This window comes from Symphalangus syndactylus, chromosome 24 (assembly GCF_028878055.3).
Source record: "Symphalangus syndactylus isolate Jambi chromosome 24, NHGRI_mSymSyn1-v2.1_pri, whole genome shotgun sequence".
Classification (NCBI taxonomy): domain Eukaryota; kingdom Metazoa; phylum Chordata; class Mammalia; order Primates; family Hylobatidae; genus Symphalangus; species Symphalangus syndactylus.
Window position 1 is genome coordinate 39,498,545 of NC_072446.2, and position 22,984 is coordinate 39,521,528.

Genomic DNA, 22,984 nt, shown 5'->3' on the forward strand with positions numbered 1-22,984 from the left:
ACAAAATGCATTCAGGTGCAACCTAAGAAGGTGAAAAGCCTGGGAAGCTTGGGGCAGGAAGGGATCTAGGGAACAAGGAAAAGCATGGCTGGGTTACTGGAGCTTCAGCTCTTCCCCCTGTCCAGCTTCTGAGACCCCTGCATGGCCCTTCCTGTCTTGATGCCTCAATTTCCCCATCTTAAAAAAGGAAAGTGGGTCACAATGGCTTCCTCTAGGGGAGGTTCTAGGGCCAAGCTGGAGACTAGCCCCCATCCCCTGCCCCTCCACCCACCTGCTCTGTGAGGTCACAGTGCCAACTGCTCCACTGATCCTGGCAGATTCCACTTGGCACTTTTCAGAGGGCATTCAGAGGCATCAGCCACGTCCTCCTCACCAGCTCCCAGAGATCCCCACCTCCATCCCCAATCCTAAAGAAGGAAATCGATGCCACGGTCATCAAGGAGCCCTGGGGACCCAGGTGCCCTACTCGAAGATGTGGCCCACAATCCCAGACCCCGGAGGTGAGGATAGCAGCCCCTCCCTTTGCCCAGCCCTTTACAGTTTACAAAATGCTGCCCCTCCACCCTGTCCTTGGAGGTGAGCGGCATTGTCAACTCTACTGTACAGAGACAGCCACCAAGACCAGACAGGTTTGGCAATGGTATTCCCAAAGTCTCCCAGCCAGGAAGTGGCGAAGCAGCTATCCTTCCAGCACGCATTTATTGACCATCTACTGTGTGCCAGGAAATGCACAGAGGACGGGGAACACGCTGTGGCACCAGTCTGATGTACTCCGTTCCCTCATGGAGCTCACGGTCTAGTGCAGGAGACTGGTATGAAACAAGGAAACAAGTATTTCACCATCTTTATCTGTCAGAAGGCCTCTGGCTGCAGGTGACAGAAATTCCAACTCAAAATGATGCCTATCTCTGGGCACCCAAATCTGGGTGTATCTCCCAAGAGAGTATACCAAACAATCCCCAAGGGTGAGAAAAGAAATGACCAGGCTAGAATATATGTCTTTCATCCTCTTTTAATTTCTATTCTTCAGGAATGTTATCACTAAATCTGTACATTTGGGAAGGGTAAACAATGTATTAGTACAATTGGGTGTATATGTAATTTATTAATAAACCAATATAAATATTCTGAGGGTATGATAAACAAAAATGTTTAGAGACCTTTGACTTAAGAAATAAGGGAAAATTTTAAATCTCACATATCAAGAGGTCCCAAGGTGCAGGGGGCTCCGGAGTGCGTTAATTCCTCAGTTCTGCCACCCAAGACCCAGGTTCCTGTCATCATTCTGCTCTTTTAGCCCCCTCTCATGGTCACAAGATGGCCACCACAGTTTCAGGTGTCATGCAGAAATGTGGCTGTCTAGGGGAAGGAGAATAAGCATCGTTTTCTGTGGGTCTTATTTAGCTAATCCTAAACCTAACTTTTCCCCCAAGTCCCTTACATCATAACCACCCCCCTACCCCACCCTACCTCACCCCTGCAGACTTCCTCACCCTTGAACCAATCACAGCACAGGGAATGGGAGCATGACAGCAGGCTTCGACCAATCAAAATGGCCTAAAATCACATGGCATAGGAGCAGACAAAGGAACAAAACCAAGCTTCTGCCAACCTCGGGGACATGGCGACAACCACCTGTGACTGCCACAGCAACCTAGGTGTTTTCCTTGATGGATACCTGGATTTGGGGTCAGCCAGACCTGGATCTGTCCCTGAATAACAAGCTGGTGGTGTTGGGAAACCTTCTGTGCACCTCAGTTTCCCAATCTGGAATGTGGTATGCACATTCCAAGGACACTATGTTCCTCATAATTGTAAAATGCAACTATGAATCTTATCATCCCCAGGATTGCCCAGCGAGGCCGGAACACCAGCAGGATGGCAGAGGACACCTCCTCAAACATGAGTGAGCAAGGACAGGTGCCCTGGTATTTTCATGGGCAGCTGAGGGGCTGAGGCTCAGGGATGTCAAACGGGCAACCTGGGGCTACCCGGCAAGGGGCAGGGGGCAGGGATGTTCGCACCAAGCTCTGGGTGCTCCCCAGGTCTCTGCGAGTACCAAATCTAGAGGCTGGCAGTGACATGACAGTCCTGTGTTCTCTGCAGATGACAACTTCCGGTTGCCTGTCCGCATCAATGCCCAAGCCCTAGGCCTGACTCAGTGCATGCTGGGATGTGTGTGTACGTATATACTGAATAATCGCCTTTGTCATCAATATGGGCCTGGGGAGAGGGTCCAGCCTCAGCCCAGGCTGACCTGGGGGTGGCAAGGCCTGTCCTGGGCTGCAGGGATGGTGGGGAGCTGCAGGTTGAACTCTGGAGTTCTACCCATCGGAGGTGTCATTCCTGCCAATGTCTTTGGTGGCTGGAGAGGGGAACTGGGAGGGAGGCTTACTGTCTGGAGGAGGAGTTAACTGCCAACCCTCCTCTACCACCAGTCTGGCTGCTGGTTTCACCCATCCATCCACCTGTTGAGTTCATCAATTCACCCAGACCTTATTTCATAGGCACATCCACCCAGTCATCCCTCTTTCTATTCATCCACCCATCCTTTCAATCTCCCATTCTCTCATCTATCTCCCAATTCATCCATCTTCCAAGGCAGACAGCCATTCCCTTCTTCCTTCTTCCATCCACCCCTGTGTCCTCTCACCTTCCTGTCCATTCTGAGTCCCTACTTTTTGCCTAGCTCCATAGTGGGCATTCTGGGATGAACCAGACAAGGCCCCCACTCTTGCCAAGCTCCCAGTGTCTAGAAATGGGCATTGTTACATTCCAGGCCTTTTGTGCTCCTGAGTCACTATTAAGTGTCTATCGGCCGAGTGCAGTGGCTCACGCCTGTAATCCCAGCACTTTGGGAGGCCAAGGCGGTCGGATCACGAGGTCAGGAGTTTGACACCAACCTGGCCAATACGGTGAAACCCCATCTCTACTAAAAAATACAAAAATTAGCTGGGCGTGGTGATGCGCACCTGTAGTCCCAGCTACTCAGGAGGCTGAGGCAAGAGAATCACTTGAACTCGGGAGGCGGAAGTTGCAGTGAGCCGAGGTCAAGCCACTGCACTCCAGCCTGGGTGACAGAGTGAGACTCTGTCAAAAAAGAAGGAAGGAAGGAAGGCAGGGAGGGAGGGAGGGAGGGAGGGAAGGGAGGGAAGGGAGGGGAAAGGAAGGGAAGGAGGGAGGGAGGGAGGGAGGGAGGGAGGGAGGGAGGGAGGGAGGGAGGGAAGGGAGGGGAAAGGAAGGGAAGGGAAGGAGGGAGGAAGAAAAAAAGAAAAAATAAAGATAAGAAAGAAAGAAAGAAGAAAGAAAGAAAGAAAGAAAGAAAGAAAGAAAGAAAGAAAGAAAGAAAGAAAGAAAAAGAAAATGTCTGTTAACTGCCAGTGGCAAGCAGTGCCCACCTGTAGTGACCTGTACTCACTCCAGGCTAGTGCATACCCATAAGCAGAGCCCGGTGCTGTCCCAGGCTCGGCCAACAAGTCAAGAGGGTCTCCCAGCTCCAGGGCCTCCCCCAGCCCCGGATAGGTCAGCAGGTCCTTGCAGTGGGACAAAGATGAGGGCACAGTGACTCACTGCTTTTCTGTCTCCTGTGCAGCCTGGTTCACCTGTTTTGCTTGCTCCCTGAAAACTCAGGCCCAGCAGTTTCTGTTCAACACACACAGGTGAGCAGGGAAGGCAGAGGGAGGGTGATGGGGAGTGGGAAATGGCAGCTGGGGACCATAACAGCCCCTCCATCAGTTTGGATCTCCCCTTGGTAGCCAGACCAGAAAAGCTATCCCAAACCTGGCTTTTATCTAACACCCCCACCCCAGAACCCACTGTGGCCCCCCATTGCTCCAGCCCCTCAGCCTGCAGTGTCCTGGAATCCTGTCTCACCCTTCCTTTCCAAGCTGCTCTCACTTGGCTTCCTGCCAGGGACCCATTGGGCCAGCAAGGCCAGGGTTCTCACTCCCTGGACACACCATTCCTGTTCCTATTCCCGCCTCCACACATTTGCATGTGCTCTTAACTTTTTTTTTTTTTTTAGACAGGGTTTCACTCCACCGCCAGGGCTGGAGTGCAGTGGTGCCATCACGGCTCACTGCAGCCTCTACTTTTCGAGCTCAAGCAATCGTCCCACCTCAGCCTCCCAAGTAGCTGGGACTACAGGCACACAACACCATGTCTGGCTAATTTTTGTATTTTTTGTAGAGACAGAGTTTCACCATGTTGCCCAGGCTGGTCTCAAACTCCAGTGATCCTCCCACCTCAGCCTCCCGAACTGCTGGGATTACAGGCATGAGCCACTGCACCCAGCCCAGCACATGCTGCTCTTCCTGCCCGGAGGGCCTGCCCCGTTCTTTCTCTTTTCTTTTGTTGTCCTTGGAAATTCTTCCGAACTCCAGCAGAGATATCCACCTCATTCATTCATTCATTTGAAGTTTAAATTTTAAATGTTTTACTAACATCTATTCTGAGCCTAGCTCAGCCCTGCCACTCATGAGCTCCCAGTCAGGTGGGAAAGGCAGGCACCAAAACACTGCCAAGCTTAGAGGGTTGGGAGCGTTGCCTGTGGAGGTCTTTGGAGGAGGGGACATTTGAGCTGAATCCTGAAGGACACGTTTACCAGGGAGAGAAGAAGGGATAGGGCAAACAGCATGCCTACGGAGAAAGAGTGATAAGGAGGAGGGTGAACACTTGGCTGGGCCTTGTCCACCTGACCTTGACCACCACTCCCTGCCTTCCAGATGCAAGCTGCTCTGCCAGAAGCTCATGGAGAAGACAGGCATTCTGCTCCTCTGTGCTTTCGGTGTGTCCCAGGGCCCTGCCCAGTCCCAGGTCGAGGTATCCCTGGGCCCTGGCACTGATTATAGGACACTGGGCAAGACACTGCCCCTCCACATGACTCAGTTTCCCCATCGGCCTGATGGGTGTTGCTGTGAGAATTATGAAATGAAAAGATGACCATGAAAATATTTTAGAAGCCAAGAAATGCTTCAGAAATTATAAAGCTCTCCCCAAACCGTGTTATGAACATTGTTACTTCCGCTTTCTGGGTTTCCATGGCTTCTTTCCAGCCACCACCCCCACCTCCCACAACACAGCTTAGCTTTCCCAAGCAAAGGAATCTCCTCCCTCCACTGAAATATACTGGCTTTGGAGTGGAGGCTGGGGGTGGGGGAAGGAGGGAGAATTGGCTCCCCATGGGAAAATGAACAGTGAATCCTAGAGAACTGTCCCGCTTTAAAATCCAACAACTAGGACTTTGATAAATAACACCTTTGTTGTTGTTGTTGTTGAGACGGAGTCTCACTCTGTTGCCAAGCTGGAGTGCAGTGGCGCAATCTTGGCTCACTGCAACCTCCGCCTCCCAGGTTCAAGCAATTCTCTGCCTCAGTTTCCCGAGTAGCTGGGACTACAGGCGTGCACCACCATGCCCTCCTAATTTTTGTATTTTTAGTAGAGATGGGGTTTCATCATCTTGGCCAGGCTGGTCTTGAACTCCTGACCTCATGATCCACCCACCTTGGCCTCCCAAAGTGCTGGGATTACAGATGTGAGCCATCACGCTCAGCCTAAATAACACCTTTATTGTGACGCTATTAGAAATGGGTTTCTTAATTTTGTTTTCAGGTTATCTATTGCTAGTATATAGAAATACAGCTGACTTTTTGTACCTTGATCTTGTATCCTGCAACCTTGCTGAACCCGATTTTTAGTTATAACACAAGGCAAGACACCTAACCTCGGATCCCTTAGAGTTCTAATGCAAGATCATGTCATTTGCAAGTAGTGGTAGTTTAACTCTTTTCTGCATGATAATCTGGACGACCTTTACTTCTTTTTTTGTTTTTTAAGACAGGGTCTGTCTCTGTCACTTAGGCTGGAGTGCAGTGGTGCAATCATAGCTCACTGCAGCCTCAAACTCCTGAGTTCAAGTGATCCTCCCACCTCAGCCTCCTGAGTAGCTAGGACTATAAGTGTGCACCATCACCCCCAGCTAATTTTCTAATTTTTGTTTAATTTTTTTTGGAGAGATGGAGTCTTGTTGTGTTGCCCAGTTTGGCCTAGAACTCCCAGCCTCAAACCATCATATCTCAGCCTCCCAAAGTGCTAGGATTACAGGTGTGAGATACCACGCCTGGCCTACTTCTTTTTCTTGACTAATTGGCCTGGCTAGAACCTCCAGTACTGTGTTAAATAGAACTGGCAAGAGGAAGCATCCCTGTCTCATCCCTGATCTTAGGGGAAAAGTGCCCAGTCTTTCACTATTAAATAGGATGTGAGCTGTGAGCTCTTCATAGATGGTCTTTATGACGGTGAGGAGGTTCCCTTCTATTCCTAGTTGGTCGAAGGTTTTATCAAGAACAATAAATAAATTTTAAAGGCTGTTTTTGTTTTTTGGTTTTGGGGGTTCCTTGAGACAGAGTCTCTGTCACCCAGGCTGGAATGCAGCGTCATGATCTCAGCTCACTGAAACCTCTGCCTCCCAGGTTCAAGCAATTCTCCTGCCTCAGTGAAAGCTGTTTTTTTAAAGGCAGGGTCTCACCCTGTTGCCCAGGCTGGAGTGCAGTGGATCACAGCTCACCGCAGCCTCGACTTCCTGGCACAAGTGATCCTCCCACTTCGGCCTCCGGGTAGCTGGGACTACAGACGTGCACCACCACACCTGGCTAATTTTTGTATTTTTTTTGTAGAGACAGGGTTTCACCACATTGGCCAGGCTGGTCTTGAACTCCTAGGCTAAAGTGATCTGCCTGCCTCGGCCTTCCAAAGTGCTGGGATTACGGGCGTAAGCCACCACACCCGGCCAAGACTTTTAAATAATGGCTTGAATGGTGGCTTTTCAGCCAGCATGGAGATCATAAAATGCAGAGTGCCTTCTTCTCTTTGCCAATTATCCCCAGTAGAGTTGGAACAGGGAAGGGGGAGCCACAGATGACTTGGTTTATGTGCCATGTATTGCACATTTGATATCATCTGATCATGAAGTGGATATTATTGTTATTCTTATTTTTACAGAAGAGGAAACTGAGGCATAGAGCATTAAGTAATTCCCCCAATATTGCACATTGCTGGCAAGTGGCATAGCTGGGATTTGAACCCAGACACCCTAACTCCAGCACCTAGGCTCTTCATCTTACATGTTAAATGGCTCATTCTTATTCTCATGGCCTCACAGGATTCTGGATGGTTTCTATTCACTTACCATCAAAAATGAAAGTCTGGCAGGTGAGTGTGCACCCTCCTCAGGCCGCACGGCTGACTGGTCTCACCCTAACCAGTCAATATCACCTCCATAGCTCTACTCATTCTCACCAAATCGGGCCCCTAATCCGTTCCTGACATAACCCAGATCCAAATCTCTCCCTTCATCATGCCACCCACCTAGAACCCATCTCTTCTGCCAGAGGTGACTTTCAAAGTTTGGATGCGATAGTCCCTCCCCCAAGATGGCTCTCCTGTCATTGACTCTCAGAGACGACCCATCTCTCCTTTCTCAAGGCCCTACTTAAAGTGGGGTGGTGACAACAGGGAACACATTTCTGTACTTAAGGCATCTTGTCCTTCTGCTTAACAGCAATGATACTCATTTGCTTTTGGGTTTCTGAGGAGGAAGGAGGAGGAAATAAGTGGCAAAACTCCCTACTTGAGGTCCACAAAAAGTCTCAGAGGACCTCAGAAAGGGGATCTGAAAGGCCTGTCCTTCCCTCTCCTCTTTTCCTCCTTATGAATCCCTTCATATCCGTCAAGGTCCAGCTAAAATGTCACCTCCTCTAGAAACACCCAGGCAGAAGTGGTCACATTCCTCTTTCCTCCTATAATTTTCTGTGGTCATGACTGTCTCTCCAACTGTACTGGCAGCTTCTTGAAGGAAGGAGCCAGGTCCTATTCACCCCAGCAATGTTTAGTTTGATGCCAGCAACAGGGTTGCCACTATCAATGTTGGATGACTGGATGGCCAGATGGGAGTGTGCATGGAGAGAGAATGGATGGGAGGATGGACGGATGGAAGGTTGAATTTGATGGATGTAGGACTAGGGGAAAGAGATAGGAGGCTAGGTGAATACATGAATAGGTGAATAGATGGATGAAATAATGGGTGGATGGAAAAGCACATGGGAGAGATGAGTGGGTGGCTGGGTTGGTGGATAGATGGATGAATGAAAGAGTGAGTAGATGGGTTAGGGTATATGGATTGGAGTGTAAATAGATGGGGGAGGTTGGGGAGTTGGAAGAATAGATTGATAAGGGATGGTGGGTGGGTATAAGGGTGGATGGATGAAGGTGTGGATGGATGGATAAAAGTGTGGATGGATGAATAAAAAGGACAGTAAATTAGAGTTTGGAGAAATGATAGGTGGGTAGACTGATGGAAGAGTCAACAGGAAAGTGGATGAATGTATGGGCTTATAATTGTGGGAGAATAGATGGATGAAGTTCTCCTGGGGCCAGATTAAGCTATCTGAAGGAGACCCCTTTTCTCAATACTCCACTAGGATGACAGCATAAATGGTCCGCTGCAGAGCTTGAGGTAAGAGGAATCTTCTGGGTAACCATATTATTACCTAAAAAGCAGAGCTGTAGCCAGAATCTGGGGTGTATTGGCTACAAATGTAGGCTCTGCAGTCAGATTAACCTGGGTTTAAATCCTAACTCCCATACCTCCTACATGGCTGACCTTAGGCAAGTCAGCTCTTCTCTCTGGGCCTTTGACTCCTCATTTATGAGATGAAGCATAACACCCATCTTGCTCTTGGCAATTATGGGTGCTAAAGAAGATGCAAAGTGTCTTGAATAGTTCCTGACCCATAGTCAGTGCTCAGCAAATGGTAGCTGAGAAGAAATTTTAACCAAGACACCACCTGATGGCAGCATCCTTAATTGCAGACAAAATAGGAATATTTGGAAGGAATGAGCTGGGCATAAAGATATTCCAAGCAGAAAGAAGAGAATGAGTAAAGTTTTAGAGATAATAACCTGATGAATGGGTCCAGGGATGGGCCCAAGAGAGTAGGAAAGTCTGAAACTCATTCTTTGAGAGCCAACTAGCAAAGGGAAAATCTGAGGGTAACAACAACGCATCACAAATCAACCTGTTCTTGTTATCACTCCTTCCTGATAAGGTTGTACCAGGAGAAGGTGCGACATCACAGTGGGGAAATCCAGGACCTCCGAGGTAGCATGAACCTGCTCATTGCCAAGCTCCAGGAGATGGAAGCCATGTCTGATGAGGTGAGATGCTGGCCATTCTGCCCCAAACATCTAATTTCTCTTTGTTTGATGTCCTGTTTCCTATACCTCAAGTCTTCTTTCTTGGTTTTATCTCTCATTTTGAGGGAGCACATCCCCCAGTGACTTTCAGGAAAACAGTGAAAGAAGTATATTTTTAGTGCTTGTATGTTTAAAAACATCTTTTTCTATCCTTGTACTTGGTTGATAGTTTGGCTGGGTACAGAATTATAAATGTGAAATAGTTTCTCCTGAGAATTTTGAAGGAAGCCCACCACTGTATTATAGTTTATACTGTTGCTAATGAGAAGTCTAATGGCACTCTTATTATTGATCCTTTGAGTATGATCTATTTTTTATCCCTGGGAGCTTGTAGAATAATCTTTTTATCTCTAATGTTCCTCATATAACCTGCTTTGGGGTTTGCTGAGATTATTAAATCTGTGGGTTGATATTTTTCAATAGTTTTGGGAAACTTTTACCTTTTATCTCTTAAAATATTTCTTCTTTCCATTATCTGTCTCCTTTCCTTGGATTCTAATTACACCCATGCTAAGCCTATGCTTTGAAAGCCTTTAGAGTGCTTTATATGATTCCTATGCTATTACCTGGTTTGTTTTTTCATTCTTTTCCTGTACGTGCTTATGTTTTGAAATTTTCCTATTAACCTTTCTTCAGGTTTACTAATAATCTTGCATCATTCTGTCTCTCCAATTTATTATTAAATCCATGCATTTAGTTCTTCTTTTTTTTTTTAATGGAGTCTCCCTCTGTCGCCCAGGCAGCTCACTGCAACCTCTGCCTCCTGGGTTCAAGCGAATCCTATGCCTCGGCCTCCTGAGTAGCTGGCATTGCAGGTGCACGTTACCAAGCTCCGCTAATTTTTGTATTTTTAATGGAGACAGGGTTTCACCATGTCGACTTGGCTGGTCTTGAACTCCTGACCTCAAGTGATCCACCTGCCTCAGCCTCCCAAAGTGCTAAGATTACAGGCATGAGCCACCGCATCCAGCCTTAGTTCTTAATTTCAGATACTGCATTGTTTAGTTCTAGGATATACATTTGATTTTTTTCACAGACTTTAATTCTGTGGTGAAATTCTCCAACATTTCACCTATGTTGTCCATCTTTTCCTTTATTTTAATTAACACATTAGCAACAGTTGTTTTAAAAATCCTTGTCTGCTAACTCCAATATCTGGATCATCTGTGGCCTCCCTCTGTTTTCTGCTTTTTATCTTGGGTATCAATCATATGGTCTTGTCTCTTCAAGTCTAGTAACTTTCAGTGGTTTCTGAACATTGTATACAAAAGAACTGTAGCTGTTCCAAATAATTGTAATTCCACTAGAGAAAGTTCCCCTTTTCTTTATAAGGAAGATAAAATAGACTGGTCACTTCTATCTAGACATGCATTAAGCTAGTTCAGACAGATCTGGATCACAATTTTTAAAAGATTTATCCAGAGGTTTTAAGCTTAACTCTTTAGACTCCTTCCGATGCAGCTTCAAAAATTTGTCAACTATCTTAGTGGCAAAGACTTACCATATGGTTGAGGCCTCACAAGTCTCCAAATTTGTCTCTCACCCCTGCATGAATGTAAAAATCTCTGGGCCTGGTGGCAGCCTTCTCTGCCAGGGGCACACTTGGATTCCTGGGTTCTAATTGTGCCCAGGATTGGTTTAGTGCCCCCAGGTGACGTGCAGCTGAAGCACAGTATTGACTCATCACCACCCCTTCTAGGGCAATGGATCTCAAAGTACGGCCCACATGCCTGCATCATCAGTATCACCTGGGAAAATGTTAACAATTCGAATTAATAGGCCTCACTCAGAATCAGAGGCTTTGAAGATGGAAACAAATCATCTGTGTTCCAGCAAGCCTTCCAGGTGGTTCTGACACATACCAGAGAGAATCACTGTTCTAAGGCTTTGATCTCTTGCTTGTTGTGTTTTGGGGTGCCCTCCCTCAAAGAGACTTCGTTTCCTAAGCACTGTGAAGATATGAAGTTTTATTCTGCTTTTCAGAAATGCTTGAAGTGGTCTATAGCCTCCCATAGTCTTGAAATTCAGTTAATACCTTGTGAAGAAAAGTGGCCATATTTGAGGCTCCTCAAGTCCCCAGTTTTGTTACTTTAGCTCTTTGTCACCATTAAAAACTTTGCTTCTTTCTCTTTCACCAGTAGCAGCAGCCCATTGTCTGGCCTAAGCCCAGATCCTTAGCCCATACCTAGAATCATCAAATGCCCCCAGAGATTTAAAACAAACGGACAAAAAATGCCAGCACATCTCAGAATGGTTCTCTGCTCTGTAGAATTTTAGTTCATCTGGTCCTTGTTGCTTCCACAGATGTGCCTATGGGCTGCCCACCCTTTGGAATCTGTCAATCTGGAAACTCCTGGCCTTTGGGCCTAAGAACTGTTATTTATTCGTGTGATTAAATTGGCGATTTCCCACAGCAGCATTTGCTGTATTCTCATTTTTGAAGCTCCTGTTGTTTGAATGTCAGCTCCTGAACAATTCTAATTTTTTTCATGTCATTGGGTGAACATATATACTTATTGATCTTGGGAGTAGATATAACTAGGAATGGAATTGCTGGATCAAAAGGTATGAGTGTGTTCATGTTATTAGATGCTGCCAAATAGTTTTTCAATTTGCGCTCCCGTGAAAAGTATATGCAAATTCCGATTGTCCCACATCCTCACCAACAATTGGTGTCATATGTGTTTTTTACTTGATTTTGCAGGGTGAGAAGTGGTATCTCACTATGGCTTTAATTTGCATTTCTGGTTGTTGATAATGTGGAGTGTCTTTTCATGTATCCAGCAGCCATTTGGATTTTGTCTGTTGCCTTTTGGGGGAGAGTGCCATTTCTTATTGATATGTAGGAGTTCTTATGTGTTCTGGGTAAACATATTTTATTGGATGTACATATTGCAAATAAATATCTTCTCCCAGGCTATAGTGTGGCTTTTCACTCTCAATGGTGACAAACAAAAGTGTCTAATTTTAATTAAGTCCAGTGTATCTATCTTTTTTGTGTAGTGCTTTGGGTATCCTATTTAAGAAAACTTCACCTGTCCCAACAGAGCCCCTCTGTTTTACCCTCTCTCGAGAATAACTTCTAGTCTTCTACTGGGGAACAGAGAAGTCACTCAGCTTCTCAGAGTGAGAGGGAGTCCCCAGGGAATATGCAGATTCCTCTTAACTGTCTTAACACCCAATTCTCCACCCCAATTTCAGAGGCGCCTCAGGCCACCAATCCCGAGCTTTTTGAGGATGGCCAGTTTCAGATTCAGGTTTCTCATTTCTGCTAAATCAGTGGTTCTCAATTGGGGATTATTTTGCCCCCTGGGGAACATCTAGCAATGTCTGGAGATATTTTTGGTTGTTACAATGTGAGGAGGAGGCGCTACTGGCATCTAGTGGGTAGCCAGGGATGCTGCTAAACATCCTACAATGTTTAGTATTGTGTAGGACAACTTCCAGAATATTACTGCTGGCTCCAGGGCCACTGCTGGGACACAGTGTGCCTTTCTGCAGACTGGAAAAAGCTACCTGTGCTGGGCAGATGAATTTGCAAAATGCACCTTCCTCCAAATCAAAGAACAGGTGAAGAGCTGGGTTTCAGCCCCACACAGGGCCCCTTAACTGGGAACCTTTCTGCAGTGCGCAACATGCACAACCATATGCAGCAGCCTGGTTTTCTCCTCTCCTGTGCTTCCTATTCATATGGGTTTGGGTCTTTTCAAATCCCTTTACTGAAGCTGTAATGGAGTGTTGGGAGAAAGTAAAGTTAGATGATGTCTTCAATCCATCATCTTTACCTAGAAGCTGAATTTTTAAAAGAGTTCACAAAGGTAAATTCCACTGTGCAAGATTCAGCAAAATTTGCTAAAACTCATCTTTATCTTTTATTGTCCCAAAGTCCTAGGTCTCCAGTGCCCCTGAATCTCCCCCTCTAAGCTCTGTTCAGACAGACCCAGGAGGAGAGACCGTGTCAGTCACTCACTATCAAGTGAGTCTCTTCGCAGGTGTTTCCTCTGCCGTGGGCAGGGAGGCCCCGCTATGACTCACAAAGGCAGTAAGGCGTAGTGATTATAAGGACTGGCTCTAGATTCAGGCTGCTAGGCTTCGAATGTCATCCCCACCACCTATAAGCTGTGTGACTCTGGTCAATTTACTTACTGTCTTTGTGCCTCAGTTTCTTCAACTAGAAGATGAGTTGTAAGGATTAAACATGGTAATTCATGTAAATTTAGACTAATGTCTGTCCTATGGTAAGTGCTCTCTAAATGTTTGTTGCCTTTAAACAAAGGTAGAATCTAAAGGCATGCACTAATCAATGTGCAATCATTAAGTGCCTACTGCGTCCTGGGAATCCAGGATGGGGGATCAACTAGAGCTCGTCCTTGCCCTCAAGGCAGTCCCAGCACCTGTGGATCCCAGAGAAGAAGACTGCACCCAGCCTTGGGGCAGAGAAAGGGTGGGGGCCATCAGGGAAATTCCTTGGGGTTGGCGACCCAGTTTTGAAAAGCAATAGGTGAGATTATTGTCCCCAGCCAACGAGGGGAGGAGTTGGAGATTTTTTGCCTTTTGGAGCTGTGTAACCTCAGGCAGGTCATCAACGTCTCTGAGCCTCCAGTTTGCACATCAACAAAATAGAATCATAGTCACTGCCTTGTAACACCCTGGCTATTGTTCTAGTTACCATTGCTGCATAGCAAACCATCCCAAAACTTAGTGGTGTAAAACAATCACTTGTGCTCAGAGATTCTGTGGGTTAGGAATTCAGACAGGACACAGTGGAGATGGCTTGTCTGTGTTCCATGGTATCTGGGGCCTCAGCTGGGAAGACCTGAAGGCTGGAGGTGACTCTACATCTGGCGCTGGAATCATCTGGATTCACTCACATGACTGGAGATTGATGCTGTCTGTCAACTGGGACTCAGGGCTGTTGATCAAAGCACCCATCTGTGGCCTCTCTGTGTGGCCTGGGCTTCCTCTCAACATGGTGGCTGGCCTCCAGGAGTGAGTGTCCCCAGAGAACCAGGCAGTGCTGTATTGTTTTTTAGGACTTAGCCCCAGAAGTCACACAGCATCACTTCTGCCGTAGTCATTAGCCCAGACTGGTGGGAAGGGAGCTTAGACCCCAAATCTCAGTGGGAGGTCACACTGAAAGAAGAGCCTGGAATGGGAGACCTTGTTGCAGCCATTTTTGGAAAACAGAATCTTCCACCACTGTGAAGAGTCTAATAAAAAGAATAGCTGGTATTTATTGTGCACCTACTGTGCTAAGTGCTTTGCCATCTGCATCTGGCAGCAGAGTGGAGTGCTTAAGGGCCTGAACTCTGGAACCACAGTGATCGCTCTGCCTCATACCAGCTGGGTGATCTTGAACAAGCTACACCTTTGTGCCTCGGTATTCTCATCTTTAATACAAGGATGATAATAGTGCATACTTCTTAGGGGTTCTGGGAGGGGATAGGGTGAGCATACGTGAAGCTGAGAATAGCCCTGGCACATAGTAGGGGCTTTATAGATCTACAGTGGGAGGTAGACACGATTATTGTCCCCGTCTTACAGGCAAGAAAATCGAGACTCAGTGGGGCAGTAACTTGCCCAAGGCCCCACAACAGTAAAGGCTGGCCTGACGTCAGAGCACCTGCCTGAACCTCACTGAGACTCTGGGACCTCCATATGACATCCGGTCACAGTGGTCTTGAAAGCACCCAGTGAACCCAGGGTGGGGTTGGTATGGCTTTGTGTCACCTGGGCTTTCACAGAGCCACAGGCTTCCACAGGCAGGGGCGGGCTGTTAGGGAGAGGACAGCGTCCTGCAGCCCCCTGTTACCTCCCGTGGACACGTGGGGATCACAGTCCATGACAACACACCAGGACACAACTTGTGTTTTCTGCCTTCTCAGCAAAAAATGGCCCAGAAAATAATGAAGATGATACACGGAGATTACATCGAAAAGCCAGACTTTGCCCTGAAGTCTACAGGTAGGTGACCCCCTTCCCCACCATCTGACTGCCTCAAGTGTCCTCGGAAGCTCTACACAGGGTGGGTTTCAGTTCTGGTGTGGTACTCCCTCTGCCACTGGGAAGTTCATCCTCAGAGCTGACCTCTGCTCCAAGCTGGTTTTCTTGCTACAATTTTGTTTTCTCTCAAGGGGGTCTGGGATGGGGTGGGGTATGGGGGTAGGGGTGAGGTGGGGTGGGAGGAAACACAGGAATCCACAGACCCTCAACATTATAGAAGATCTATAAAGCCCCTACTATGTGCTTGGGCTGTTCTCGGCTTTACCTCTCCACCACCCCCACCCACCACTCTTCTCCAAACCATTGCTGGGCACACAGGTCAGCAGGACAGAGCCATCTCCACCCCACAGTCAAGAATCAGTGCTTCGGCCAGGCGCGGTGGCTTACGCCTGTAATCCCAGCACTTTGGGAGGCCGAGGCGGATGGATCATGAGGTCAGGAGATCGAGACCATCCTGGCTAACACGGTGAAATCCCGTCTCTACTAAAAATACAAAAAATTAGCCAAGCGTGGTGGTGGGCGCCTGTAGTCCCAGCTACTCAGGAGGCTGAGGTAGGAGAATGGAGTGAACCCGGGAGGCAGACCTTTCAGTGAGCCGAGATCACGCCACTGCACTCCAGCCTGGGCGACAGAGAGAGACTGCTTCTCACAAAAAAAAAAAAAAAAAAAAAAAAAAGAATCAGTGCTTCAGGGCCGGGAGTGGTGGCTCACGCCTATAATCCCAGCACTTTGGAAGGCTGAGACAGGCGGCTCACCTGAGGTCAGGAGTTCAAAACCAGCCTGGCCAACATGGTAAAACCCCGTCTCTACTAAAAATACAAAAGTTAGCCAGGCGTGGTTGTGGGCACCTGTAATCCCAGCTACTCAGGAGGCTGAGGCAGGAAAATCGCTTGAACCTGGGGGACAGAGGTTGCGGTGAGCCGAGATCACGCCACAGCACTCCAGCCTGGGCAACAGAGCCATACTCTGTCTCAAAAAAAAAAAAAAAAATAGAATCAGTGCTTCCGGAAGAATAAGGCAGGTGGCGAGGAGGGAGGGGACCTGGGCAGAGAGGCCTCCCACTCGGGAGAACATCTGGGCTGAGACTCGGTGAGGAGAGAAAGTATTCCAGACCAAGGGATGCTGTGAGGAGGCCGGTGAGAGGCATTCAGGGACAGCGGGGAGGAGGCAAAGTATGGGCCGCAGGCTGCCCCCAGTGCAGACCCCTACCAGGCAGCACCGCCAACTCGGGCACCCCCAGGATCAGTGAGACTTGGGGTCAGATAGTGTCAGCCCAGCCCCTGAGTGACGCTGGACCTCAGCCTCTCAGAGCTGGAATTTCCTCCTCTGCACAATGGGTATCGGTCGTCATCACGAGACTGTTACATGGGGAGCGCTTACCCTGTGCCAGGCACTTTGGGAAACATGCTCTGATGACTCATCTCAGCGCCACAGCAGCCCTATGACGTGGGGGCCATTCTTCCACCACCATGGCTCTGCTAATAATGGCCACCATGAGAATTGCTTTAACCTGGGAGGTGGAGGTTTCAGTGAGCCAAGATCGCACCACTGCAATCCAGCCTGGGGACAGAGCAAGACTCCGTCTCAAAAAATATAAAATAAAATAAAATAAAAAATAATAGCCACCATGATTACCATTATTAACATGGCTGTAATCCCATTTCCTAGAGGAGAACAGGGCTAGTGACTCATCCAAAATTCTCGCCCGGCACATAGTGAGGGCCCATCAGTGGCATCCCCTCCACCAGGCAGAAACACAGCTGCTTGGCTGAGACCCCCTTCTCCTATACAGGGGCCAGCATTGACTTTGAGCACACATCAGCCACCTATAACCATGAGAAGGCTCACTCCTACTGGAACTGGATCCAGCTGTGGAACTACGCACAGCCCCCAGACGTGATCCTTGAGGCAGGGGGGATGGCGGGAGATGGGACAGCAGCAGGGGAGTGGTCCGGGCAGGGTTTGGGGACAGGAGCTGGCAGAAGAGGTAGGGGGTGGGAGCAAAGGGAGTGGGGGCAGGAGCGGGGTTAGAGGTAGGAGCAGGAGACAGACGCAGGGGCAAAGGCAGGGAGCAGAAGGAGGGGACTATTGACAAGGCGGGGGCTGGGGAGAAGGCAGGGGGCAGGAGGTAAGAACAGACAGCAGGGGCTGCTGGGGCTAGGGTAGGAGTGAAGCAGAGGGACAGCTTGCTTTGGCACTGGAAGGGACCCCACCACTCAGCCCTTAAGACTTGAGGGTCAGAGAAACCTCAGGACTACACTGGGCATGGGCACATCATAGACCCATTTTGCAGGAAAGGAAACTGAAGCTCAAAGAGCCAGGTCACTTGACTGCGGCCACACAGCTGGTCACTAGTATGTAGGAGAGCCGGAGTTCAAACCTGAGCTCTTCACCCCTCCAAGATCCTGCCTCACAGAGGAGGAAAATGAGGCCCAGAGAAGGAAAGGGCTTGTTCTGGTCACAAAGCAGGTGCCTTCATTCAGCGAACACCGGCTGAGAGTCATCCCAGTGGCCGACCCCGGGTGATGCCAAAAGGTCACAGGCCACTCATCCGTGGGTTCTACCTTAGGGAGCTCCAAGATCTTGGCACTCGAGGTCAAGCTGGGGCACTGGCTTTGCTCAGCTTGGACAGGGCAAGGGGCTTCCTGGTGGACGCAGCCGAGGACTAGCAGATCCGCAGGCAGACAGAACCCGGGGCACAGGCCAAGCACAGGCCCTGGGAGTGCAGGGTGGTGCACACATCCAGGCTGGGGCAGAGGGCGTGCGGGGCAGTGGCTGGGTTGCAAAGCGCTGGCTGCAGTCAGGTTTGGAACAGTAGTGAAAAGCAGCCCAGCCAAGACTCTGCCCCTCCTAGGCCCTGTCCCAGCTCCAGCCTGACTGAGCTCTCCAGGTCCTCACATCATCAAGCCTGGCTCGCCCCTGGTCCTTTCCCGTGCTGTTCCCTCAGCTCCCTTTCCCAGCTGGCTCCTCATCTCGCCTGGCCCCAGCTCCTCTGGAGGCCTTCCCTGACACTCACAGCCCCCTGCACCCCTGGGCTAGCATCCACTGTTCAGATAAGGACTGTTCATGCCATGGCTCCGGAAGCTCAGAACCTACCGAGTAATCGCCTTTCCTGGGTGGTTTCCATCAAATCTCTTTCTCTCCCTGGGCCTGTTTCCCCCTCTGTGGGGCAGGAGATTGTGGTGGTTAATGGCAAGTTCCAAGGTCAGATTCTCCGGGCTGCACTTCCAGCTGCGCATGGCCCTGGACCAGTCATTGTCCTGCTCCCCCAACTCAGTTTCCTCACCTTCAAAACGGGGATAGTGATCTTGCCTAAGTCATGGGGTGATTGTGAGACCATGTAAAGAATAATGGGAGGGATGAATGAGTGAGTGAATGAATAAGTGAGTGAGTAAATGAATGAATGAATAGGTGCCAATGGGGAGTGGGTAGAGGCTGGGAGGGCCCAAGCAGGCCCCTCCCTTACTGCACTGAACTGAAGTAAGGCTTACGCTTGCATGGGTAGTCAGGAGAGCTTCCTGGAGGGGGTAGCACTTGAGCCAAGCTTTGGAAACAAGAAAGGACTGGCTCACCCAGGAGGGCCCAGGAAGTGCAGGGGATCAAAGGTGGGATGATCCCCCTACCCACCCAGCATATCCCTTATTGTACTTGCCTCTTCTAGCCCAACGTGACACCTGGCAACTGCTGGGCCTTTGAGGGTGACCGCGGCCAGGTGACCATCCAATTGGCTCAGAAGGTCTACCTGTCCAACCTCACACTGCAGCACATCCCCAAGACCATCTCACTGTCAGGCAGCCTGGACACCGCCCCCAAGGACCTCGTCATCTATGTGAGCACTCCCTGGCAGGGAGCTATGCTTAGCTAAAGGGACAACCTTCCAACGGTGGTATTCCAGGCCTGGGGTAAACAGTGTCTGCACAACGCTTGCAGGCTGGAGGGGCTGGTTAAGGCTGGAAGTGGCGAGGGCTGGGGTCCAATTTCAGCCTTCAAGGGTAGGGGATAAACAGCTACTCTATTATAAACCAAGCTTTTCAGAGCCAAGATAATCTTCAGAGACCATGGAGCCCCCATTTTGCTAAGAAGGTCCGAAGCGTTATCTGAACTGTCTCAGTGAAATAAGGTCCAGAGAAGGATCAAGGAAACACTCTAATTCTACAAGTCAATGGCAGAGCTAGTCATAGACCCCCAGCCTCTGACTCCCAGGCCAGTGCTCTTTCCTATTCATTACACTGTGCCACAGTGAAACGGTGCCCAAAGAGGTAGTGAGCTCCCATCCTGGGGAGTGTGCAAGTCTCCACTGGAGAGAGGAGACACCCTCTGAAGGCCCTGCTTGTATCTGACACCTTCACCTTGGTTCTGGTTCCACAGGGCATGGAGGGCTCCCCCAAGGAGGAGGTGTTCCTGGGGGCATTTCAGTTTCAGCCAGAAAACATCATCCAGATGTTCCCACTCCAGGTACCTGCAAAGAGCTGCCTGTGCTGAGCACCTGCTGAATGCACAGTGTGCAGTCTGTACCCAGGGACCCCCTCTTCATCCCCCAGTAACCCCAGGAGGTGCCCAGTCATGACTAACCTGTTTGACAAGCAAGGAAACTGAGGCTCAGAGAGTAGGAGCCGCTACCCAGGGCCAAGTGGGACTCCAGGGAGATCCCACCGCCTGTGGCCATGTCCCCTTTTCCCTGATGTGCCCAGGAGCCCTCTTGCTGTGTTTCTCCCCAGGGACAGCAGACACTGAGCAAGAGGTTCCCATTGGGCAGGGGCTGCTGGCTCTAAAGGTAGAGTCTCCATAGTGGGTGGCCCCATAATCATCACCTGATCCAACCACAGGTGGGGAAACTGAGGCCTGAAGGAGAGGGGTTTGGAGACAGAAGCAGGTCCGGAGGAGTGACCACTGGAATGGCCCTGGGACTTGACAGGGTGAATGTCAGGCTTGGGAATCAAACCCATACTGGCCCGAATCTCTGCCAACCACAAATTGTGTGTTAGCTTGGGCCAAGCCCTGCTTCTCTGGAGCCTCAGTTTCCCCTTCTGTCATTCCCTGGGAGGTTGAAACCATTCAGTGAAGGCCAAGCCCGCCCCACTTTTTACACTAGATAGGGAGAGTAATAAACACAGGCTCTACCCCCTCTTGCTTGGCAAAAACGGGGAGGGGCCTCACTTACAGAGCACTTACTGTGTGCCAGGAGTCTGTGGATGAGCTGCCTCTGAATGATTCTCTTCTAGAGAATCTCATTTCATGCCCACGGCAATCCTGGGAAGCAGATATTACCACTCCCATCTTACGGGCGGGGCAGGGCAGGAGTGGGAGACTGAGGCTCAGAAAGGGTGGAGGTTTGCCCAAGATCCCACAGCACTAAGGCCGGGACATTTCCTCACCCACAGCATGTGTGTCCTTCTGACCTCAGCACCTTCAGTAAGAGCTCCTGAATATCGACTTGTTGTGAGGCCTTGGGACAGTCCATCCTTCTCTCTGGGCCTTAGTTTTCCCACCTATGAAATGGGAAAGTTCCCCCCCCCCCCGCTCCCCACCTTTGGAAAGGCAGGGTGAGAGTCTATGGGTGAGCTGCCTCTGTGACTGATTCTCTTCCAGAACCAGCCGGCCCTGGCTTTCGGTGCGGTCAAGGTGAAGATCTCAAGCAACTGGGGGAACTCAGCCTTCACTTGCCTGTACCGCGTGCGAGTGCATGGCTCTGTGGCCCCGCCCAGAGAGCAGCCTCACCAGAACCCCTATCCTGAGAGAGATTAAAATTCATTCTTTATCCCCAGACCAAGTCTGAGTGTCTTTTGGCCCCAAAGAGAGGGAGTGGGCTAGCCTTTGACATCTGAGCGTTTGATGGTTGGCAATGGTTGATCCCATTCCGGGTGCCCAGGCACCTTCTCAACAGCCCCAGGAGACCCCATTCACAGATGGGGACAGTGAAGGCTCCAAGCAGCAAACTGACTTGCTGCAGATGACAGACAACAAATGGCAGCTCCAGGATTCAGACCCAAGTAGTCTGACTCTTGTACATGAGAAGCCTTTCTTGCTTCAAGTTAAGCTCTGTCCCCATACTATGTGTGACATCAGTCAAGACCCTACCCTCTAGGAGACTTGGTCTCCGCAGCCATAAAGTAGGGACAGGATTATGACTATTGTGTCAGACAAGGTGATAGATGAGAAGTCCCAACCCTACCCACTGTGGAGTGTTTCAACATCATACTGACAATTTACTGTATGACCATTGGGCATGTCAGAAACCCTCTCTGGACTTCAGTTTTTCCAGGTATGTAAGTATTGTTTCCCAAACTTCAGTCGCTCATATTTTGTCTGTGTAATCTTTGCCATAGCTGAGGTCCATCCTGCTCTAGCATTGTCTTGAGAGCTTATAGAGGTGCTAAAAACAGTGCCTATTCCTGGTACCTACAGCAGCTGTGTGCACAAGGCTCTCAGCACAGAGCATGACACACGATAGGTGCTGGGTAAATGACCCTCAAGGTTATTGTCAACCTCTGGCCCCAGGCAAGTGATAGGAGGCCTAGTCCTCTGGGAGGGGCTGAGCTCCAGAATAGGGCAGGCTGGCCCAGCTGGAATGGCAGCAGGAACTGGAGCCTTTCGGGGGAGGGAATTCCTAGCAGGCAGGGGCAGGGAAGTGAAGATGCTGGCACAGGGCCAGCTGGGCATTAGAAGGGTGAACAGATCAGAAATATGCTTGTCTCTGGGGAGGGCACCCTGCACCAGCCCGTCCTGCTGCAGAATCCACCATTCTGGCCATCTGCCAGGCCTCCACGCCAGCATCTGGGGTTCCTCCAGCACCTGGCCCAGGCCCATCTCTGATGGGCCTCACAGTGGAATGGGCTTCAAGGGGTCGCCTCACATCCCTGCTGTTCCCTGCTCCTCCCAGTAATCGGGGCACCTGGAAGCCACACACGTCCAGCCTGGCATCATTCGGGTAGTTTTTCTGTAAACCATTCTTGTTATTAAAAGTCAAATCAAACTGAGGTTTGCTAAAAAGCGAATCCATTGAAAAACCCCACTTCCCCCACCCCCATATGCCGCTCCCAGGCTCACTCCTCCAGCTGGTCTGTGTTTTTTCCCAATCATTTGTCTTTAAGTGTCTTTTGTTCAACAGATTTTCTTGAAAATATTATCAACTCAATGTTTTCCTTTATGGCATCTAAGTTGTGTGCACTGTTGGGAAGGACATCCCCAGTTCCAAGTTTATAGGCATATGCTCCTGTATTTTCTCCTACTAATCTTTTTTTATTTTTTGGAAACAGTGTCTCACTCTGTCGTCCAGGCTGGAGTGCGGTGGTGTGATCTCGGCTCACCGCAACCTCCGCCTCCCAGGTTCAAACAATTCTCCTGCCTCAGCCTCCTGAGTAGCTGAGACTACAGGCGCCCACCACCACACCCAGCTAATTTTTGTACTTTTTGGTAGAGATGGGGTTTCACAATGTTGGCCAGGCTGGTCTTCTATTAATTTTATTATACACACATTTTATACATACATATATATGAATACATATACACTTGTTGGTGCATAAACCCACACAAGATATAAATGTATAAAAGCTCCTTAATGCATCTGGAATTTATTTTTGTGCATGGTGTGAGGTAGGGAATCTAATTTAATTTTCATGTATTACTACCCAAAGACCACAATATGGGATCATCATTGAATGGTTTGTCTTTTCCCAGAGCTTGGAAACACTCTCCATGCAGTACCTGGCCTCTTTTTTGTTTCACTGAG

General features: G+C 49.3%; 1 protein-coding gene across 3 annotated transcripts; it reads left to right on the top strand.

Annotated features, from left to right (window-relative positions):
- The first annotated feature begins 329 nt into the window (after positions 1-329).
- SUN5 (Sad1 and UNC84 domain containing 5) lies at positions 330-21,021 on the top strand. Of its 3 annotated transcripts, none has more exons than XM_055266773.2 (13): positions 330-500; positions 1,848-1,906; positions 2,107-2,181; positions 3,593-3,659; positions 4,725-4,786; positions 7,160-7,209; positions 8,478-8,512; positions 9,105-9,213; positions 15,138-15,216; positions 17,048-17,163; positions 18,917-19,084; positions 19,624-19,710; positions 20,845-21,021. In XM_055266773.2, the coding sequence occupies exons 1-13, from the start codon at positions 424-426 to the stop codon at positions 20,998-21,000; spliced, it is 1,140 nt and encodes a 379-aa protein (XP_055122748.1). In that variant the 5' UTR covers positions 330-423; the 3' UTR covers positions 21,001-21,021. The 3 variants fall into 3 exon arrangements, with proteins under 3 accessions (XP_055122748.1, XP_055122749.1, XP_055122750.1); XM_055266774.2 differs by having other exon boundaries at positions 346-500; positions 17,048-17,151; XM_055266775.2 differs by lacking the exon at positions 2,107-2,181 and having other exon boundaries at positions 346-500.
- Positions 21,022-22,984: the final 1,963 nt, after the last annotated feature.

Bases quoted from the DNA above. Each gene is read 5' to 3' on its own strand.
- SUN5 (XM_055266773.2), top strand. From the start codon at position 424: ATGCCACGGTCATCAAGGAGCCCTGGGGACCCAGGTGCCCTACTCGAA. The intron at 3,660-4,724 runs GTGAGCAGGGAA...CCTGCCTTCCAG, and splicing joins TTTCTGTTCAACACACACAG to ATGCAAGCTGCTCTGCCAGA. The intron at 9,214-15,137 runs GTGAGATGCTGG...CTGCCTTCTCAG, and splicing joins TGGAAGCCATGTCTGATGAG to CAAAAAATGGCCCAGAAAAT.